Raw genomic sequence first — 6,420 nt, forward strand, 5'->3', positions numbered from 1 at the left:
TCGGGGAGGCGACGGCTCAGGCGGGCCTCCTGGGACGATGGAGCCGGCTCGGCAAACTCGATGTCCGACTCCTGGTCCAGGGCCCTTCCCACAGACAGACGTGCCTCGGGCCTCAGACACCCACTGCCCTCCCCTTGTTTCACCCGTGACAACCCTGGCTGGAGGGAGCAGAGGACAGGGGGCAATTGCCATTATTGAGCTCCTGCTGTAGACCAGAGCTCTGCCGGCACTAACTCCTGTCGCCCTAACAACAGTTCTGTGAAGTCGGTGTCCTTACCCCCTTCTACCGAGGTGAAAGGTGAGCCTCGCGAAGATGAGACAAGGCTTAGGGTGGTGTGAGTCCCTGCTCCGGCCCCACCAGCTGGGGGACCTTGAGCAAGTCGCTTAACTTCTCGGAGCCTCACTCGTTTCATCTGTGAGATGAGCGATTGCCCCCGATCTCAGATGACAGACCAGGGATGTGAATGCCCAGTGTGGTGGCCGCCCACACAGAGCAGCTGCTATCGAGCCCCTTGGCCGGGGACGGCATGAGGGCAGCGCCCGGCGGGGCAGGCTCACCAACGGGCATGAAGGGTTGGGAGGCAGGGCTGGGCCTGGACATGCCGATGGCGTTGACCGCGTAGACGCGCATCTCGTACACCACGCCCTCGATCATGCGCCGCGCCTCGTGCTGCAGGTCCCGCAGCAGGTCGAAGTTCAGCCGCATCCACCGGTAGCTCTTCTTCTTCTTGCGCTCCAGGATGTAGCCTGCCGAAGGGAAGCGGGGGCTGTGGTCGGGGGCCCAGGCACCCCCACCCCTGCCCTCGGGTCGGCCCTGGTGCCCTCCACTCACCCAGGATCGGCTGCCCGCCGTCGTAGGCGGGCGGCTCCCACTGCACCGTGCAGGAGTCCTCGCCCACGTTGCTGATCTTGGGGGCCGCAGGGGGATCCGGCACATCTGGGGGAGTTGGGGACCCACATCAGCCCTGCCCGGGCCCAGGGTCAATGTTGCTCATCCCCTTACCCCCCAAACACCCCCAGAACCAGAGCAACCCTCTGGAAGGCAGTTCTGGTCATGTCGCCAGCCTCGGACCACCCTTCATGGCTCCCACTGCCCATGTCCACCCGTGTCCCCGTCTTCCCCATGGACCCGCGAGCCTGACCTGCCACGTGTGCTCAGTGACTCAGTGAGTCGGTGGATGGGCCCTCCCTGGTCGCCCCTCCTCCTTCCCCGCCCGGACCCCGGCCAGTCGGCCTCACCGATGACCTTGACTGTCAGGTTGACCTGGTCCTCGCCCACAGGGTTCTTCACAGTGACTGTGTAGACACCCTCGTCTTCCTTCTCTGCCCCCTCGACGGTGAAGATGCTGCGGTCCTTGGTGGTCTCCACTCGGACCCGGCCCTCGGTCTCACACAGCAGCTGGGGAGGGGGACGTGGGGGGGAAGGGCCCTCGTTGGACTCCAGAAGCTTCTGCAGCCTCTGGGATGGCCAACAGCCCCGAGACGGGAAAGGAGCTCAGCACAGGGTCTGGGGGAGGCACAGCCTGAGTGGAGCCTGTGCCACGGGCAAGGGGTCGGGGCTCTCGATTTGCCGGGGACTCTAGGAAACCCCGTGTCCTCTCTGTGCCTCCGTTTCCTTGTCCGCTGAACGGGAATAACATGACCTCACAGAGCCACTGTGAGGGTCCCTGCATGGCTGCTGGCAGAGGACCAGCAGCAGGAGGGCTTCCCGCGATGTGGAGGGTGAAACGTGGACAGACGTGTGTGGTGTGTGCGTGGAGACCCTGCCTGGGGCAGGAGCACCGCTGACCAGATGTGGCACCTTCTTGGAGGCCTTGCCCAAGGGTGGGTACCGTGTGCAAACAAGCCGGGTCCTACCTCCAGCCTCACTCACCTTCTTTTCAAACACCCACTCGTCACTGGCACCTGCATCCCCTGGGGCATCAGGGGCTGGCCCAGCTGGGACCTTTTTCCCCTGGGAACAGAGCAGAAGGGAAGGAGGGGGAAGGTGGCTGACGCAGCCCCTGTTTCTCCTTTGCCCGCCTCCTCTGCTGCCCATCACCTAGCCAGCTGCATCTCGACACTCCCGGCCCGGGGCCACCGGAGGGCATGCACATGGGGGGAGCAGGTCCCGGCGCTCACTGGTCCCAAACACCCATTTCACAGATGGGAAGTGGAGGAGGGACCCACGGCACCTGTGTCATGGTCTTCTGCCAGATCACAGTGGGAGCAGGGTCCCCGGAGATAGGGACGTCCAGGCGCAACTTGTTCCCGGCCACAACCACGATGGTGTCCGGCTTGCGGCCAGGGCAGTCCAGGTGGATCTTGGGAGGCTCTGGGGTGGGGACACACACAGGTCAGAGACAGAGGGGACACCCGGAGGAGCATGTGTCCCTGCTGTTTTATTGCTGAGGCATAATTCACACACAATGAGATGCCGAGATCTGAGCATACAGCTTGCAGAGTTTTGACAAATGTACACACTGGTATAAGCACCACCCAATCAAGATCTAGAATATTCTATCACTCCAGGAAGTTCCGGGGAAGTTGTATTATCAGGATGCCTCGTGCAGCATTTCTTAAACTGTGCTGGGGGGCGGGGGGTGGAGGGGCAGGGACATCAATGTACTGCCAGAAAAACAAACAAACAAACAGTTTAAGAAACCCTGGATTAAACAAAATTAAGCACAATTCTTAACTATGCAAGAGGGGGCATGGGGGCAGGTGTTCAGTATTCCCCAAAGTTACTTTACCACGGAACCCCTCTGAACGGAGTATCTTATATGAAGTGAACCCAGTTTGGAAGGTACTGCTCTAGAGCATGCCTCAGTCTGGACTATTCTCCTGGTTAAAGTTTTATCTGAAAGTAGGAGGGACTCTTCTAAAAGCAGGAAAAGAAATAGTGAAACCTCACATCTGTGCTGCCATTTGATGGCTCACACACCATCTCCTCTCATCTTTCCCACCACCCTATGGAGGAGACAATATTAGGGTCCCCATTTTAGAGATGAGGAAACTGAGGCTGAGAGTTATCGTTGGCCCATAGTCCTGAGCGGCAGAGCTGGGCTGGGTCTCAAGGTCCCTCTCCCAGATCTCTGTTCTTCTCTGTGAGTGGAGGAGAGACATGGCGGGGGTGGGGGTGTGAGGAGGGGGCACACAGGGGCTCTGAGACTCACCCTGCCTGGGCACGAAGTCAATCTTGACCTCTGCAAGAGAAGGAAGAGCAGCTGGCACCAGGGCAAAGGCAGGGCCCATTGACAGGCCCCCCCACTCCCCCGGGGCGCAGCTCACCCATGAAGTGGAGCTTGGCGGACAGATTGCAGGCGAAGCCCTCAGGCACGAAGCTGTAGTCAGCCTCGTCCGCAGGCGTGACGTCATCGATGGTCAGTTTGTGGACCCTGCAGGGTAGCAGTGGCTCAGAGGGTGCCACTGGGCCACACACCCCTGGCCTCCCCGGACACACCAGCCAGAGCTCCAGGGGGCCCTGGCCCCCTCCTAGCTCACTGGGGTTCTGATGTTTTAAGTGCTTTCTTTCTTTGTTTTTGACTTTTCCAGCGCCTCTCGTGTAGGCAGGGTGTCCCCTAGGCTGGGCCCTTGGGGACTGGACAGAGGCTGGTCTCATTAATCTCCATGACCTTGGGCCCGGCACGGGCCGGCCCAGATGCTCGGGGCATGAGTAAGAGAGTGGGAGAGAGTGAGGGCCCCCCGCCAGGCCTGGCCTCCCCGTGGCTCCTGCCCCATCACCACTGGGAGGGGCTGGGCGCAGGGCGAAGCCCCTCTGCCTCTCTCCCTGCTTCTCTCCGGCTCTGAGGGACTCCTCTGTGCTTCTGTCTCCCCACAGCTTCCTGTCTCTGTCTTTCCGTCTCTTCTTCTTACCTTCCATTTCAGCCTGTGTCCTGCCTGTCTGCCTGTCTGTCTCTTTTTGTCCATCTCTGTCCACTTCTGTCTGCTGTTTTATTGCTGAGGCATAATTCACACACAAGGAGATGCCGAGATCTGAGCATACAGCTTGCAGAGTTTTGACAAATGTACACACTGGTATAAGCACCACCCAATCAAGATCTAGAATATTCTATCACTCCAGGAAGTTCCGGGGAAGTTGTATTATCAGGATGCCTCGTGCAGCATTTCTTAAACTGTGCTGGGGGGCGGGGGGTGGAGGGGCAGGGACATCAATGTACTGCCAGAAAAACAAACAAACAAACAGTTTAAGAAACCCTGGATTAAACAAAATTAAGCACATTTCTTAACTATGCAAGAGGGGGCATGGGAGCAGGTGTTCAGTATTCCCGAAAGTTACTTTACCACGGAACCCCTCTGAACGGAGTATCTTATATGAAGTGAACCCAGTTTGGAAGGTACTGCTCTAGAGCATGCCTCAGTCTGGACTATTCTCCTGGTTAAAGTTTTATCTGAAAGTAGGAGGGACTCTTCTAAAAGCAGGAAAAGAAATAGTGAAATCTCACATCTGTGCTGCCATTTGATGGCTCACACACCATCTCCTCTATTCTTTCCCACCACCCTATGGAGGAGACAATATTAGGGTCCCATTTTAGAGATGAGGAAACTGAGGCTGAGAGTTATCGTTGGCCCATAGTCCTGAGCGGCAGAGCTGGGCTGGGTCTCAAGGTCCCTCTCCCAGATCTCTGTTCTTCTCTGTGAGTGGAGGAGAGACATGGCGGGGGTGGGGGTGTGAGGAGGGGGCACACAGGGGCTCTGAGACTCACCCTGCCTGGGCACGAAGTCAATCTTGACCTCTGCAAGAGAAGGAAGAGCAGCTGGCACCAGGGCAAAGGCAGGGCCCATTGACAGGCCCCCCCGCCCCCCGGGGCGCAGCTCACCCATGAAGTGGAGCTTGGCGGACAGATTGCAGGCGAAGCCCTCAGGCACGAAGCTGTAGTCAGCCTCGTCCGCAGGCGTGACGTCATCGATGGTCAGTTTGTGGACCCTGCAGGGCAGCAGTGGCCCAGAGGGTCCCACTGGGCCACACACCCCTGGCCTCCACGGACACCCCAGCCAGAGCTCCAGGGGGCCCTGGCCCCCTCCTAGCTCACTGGGGTTCTGGTGTTTTAAGTGCTTTCTTTGTTTTTGACTTTTCCAGCGCCTCTCGTGTAGGCAGGGTAGAAGTGTCCCCTAGGCTGGGCCCTTGGAGACTGGACAGAGGCTGGTCTCATTAATCTCCATGACCTTGGGCCCGGCACGGGCCGGCCCAGATGCTCGGGGCATGAGTAAGAGAGTGGGAGAGAGTGAGGGCCCCCCGCCAGGCCTGGCCTCCCCGTGGCTCCTGCCCCATCACCACTGGGAGGGGCTGGGCGCAGGGCGAAGCCCCTCTGCCTCTCTCCCTGCTTCTCTCCGGCTCTGAGGGACTCCTCTGTGCTTCTGTCTCCCCACAGCTTCCTGTCTCTGTCTTTCCGTCTCTTCTTCTTACCTTCCATTTCAGCCTGTGTCCTGCCTGTCTGCCTGTCTGTCTCTTTTTGTCCATCTCTGTCCACTTCTGTCTCCGTCTCTATCTCTTTCTCTGTCCCTCTGTCTGTTTCTTCCTGTCTCTCTGTGTCTCTCTGTCATCTCTGTCTCTCGGTCTGTCTCCGTCTCCCGGTGTGTCAGTCTGTCTCTCTGTCGTCTCTGTCCCAGCCTCTGCTGCCCATGGCCCGCACACTCACCGCCCGATGTGGGACACCTTTATCCGGCTGTCGGGCACCAGCTCCTTCCCGTTCTTCAGCCACACGCCCCGCACGTTCTCGTCCGACACCTCGCACTTGAACACGGCCTGGTCCTTGGCGCCCACAGTCAGGTCGGCGATGCTCTGATACACCTCCAGCTTCTTCTCTAGGGGGCGGGGCAGAGCCGGTGAGCCGGGGCGGGCGTGTGCGGGTGTGGACGGGAATCCCTTGGAGAGCACGTGGGCATGTGAAAGCACGCGTGTGCGTGTGTGAGATGCGTGTGTGCACGTGAAGGGACCTCAAGTGTGTGTGCGTGGCACTAGCCAGGCCCACCGGACCCTCCCACTGCCCGCTGAGGGGGCAACCTCGGCCTCCCCCTTTCACAGGTGAGGACGGTGAAGCTCGGGTGTCAAAGTGATTCCTGTCCTGGGCTGTGGGGCCGTGTGCTCCCCCCGCTTCCCCCCCGCCGCGGGCCTCACCCTGCACGATGAGCTCAGCCAGCGCCTGGCCCCCGCTGGTGCGCAGCGCGTAGTGCCCGGCGTCCTCCAGGGTCGCCTCGTTGATGATCAGGTGGTGTTTGCGGCCGTCCTTCTTGAACCGGTACTTGAAGGTCTCTTCCCGAGTCAGCTCCACCCCGTCCTTCAGCCTGGCCGGTGGGGGGGCAGCACGTGCTGTGGCCTCCTCTGGGGGTGCCCAGGCCTCCCACCCCGTCCCAGGCCCCCGGCCCCAGGCCCCTGGCACTCACCACTTCACCTGGGCCCCCTCCTCGGACACCTCGCAC

General features: G+C 60.0%; 1 protein-coding gene across 1 annotated transcript in view; it reads right to left on the reverse strand.

The window, feature by feature from the left end:
- MYBPC3 (myosin binding protein C, cardiac) overlaps positions 1-6,420 on the reverse strand; it is a 21,255-nt gene that overhangs the window by 4,471 nt on the left and 10,364 nt on the right. Inside the window, exons 15-24 of the mRNA XM_005870864.2 lie at positions 6,385-6,413; positions 6,119-6,285; positions 5,640-5,805; positions 4,821-4,927; positions 4,707-4,736; positions 2,175-2,314; positions 1,874-1,954; positions 1,240-1,399; positions 833-937; positions 559-747 (exon numbers count right to left, since the gene is read on the reverse strand). Of these exons, the coding sequence (XP_005870926.1) occupies positions 559-747; positions 833-937; positions 1,240-1,399; positions 1,874-1,954; positions 2,175-2,314; positions 4,707-4,736; positions 4,821-4,927; positions 5,640-5,805; positions 6,119-6,285; positions 6,385-6,413 (1,174 nt within the window). The remainder of the gene's footprint in view (positions 1-558; positions 748-832; positions 938-1,239; positions 1,400-1,873; positions 1,955-2,174; positions 2,315-4,706; positions 4,737-4,820; positions 4,928-5,639; positions 5,806-6,118; positions 6,286-6,384; positions 6,414-6,420) is intronic.

Source organism: Myotis brandtii, unplaced genomic scaffold (assembly GCF_000412655.1).
Source record: "Myotis brandtii unplaced genomic scaffold, ASM41265v1 scaffold324, whole genome shotgun sequence".
NCBI classification, from domain to species: domain Eukaryota; kingdom Metazoa; phylum Chordata; class Mammalia; order Chiroptera; family Vespertilionidae; genus Myotis; species Myotis brandtii.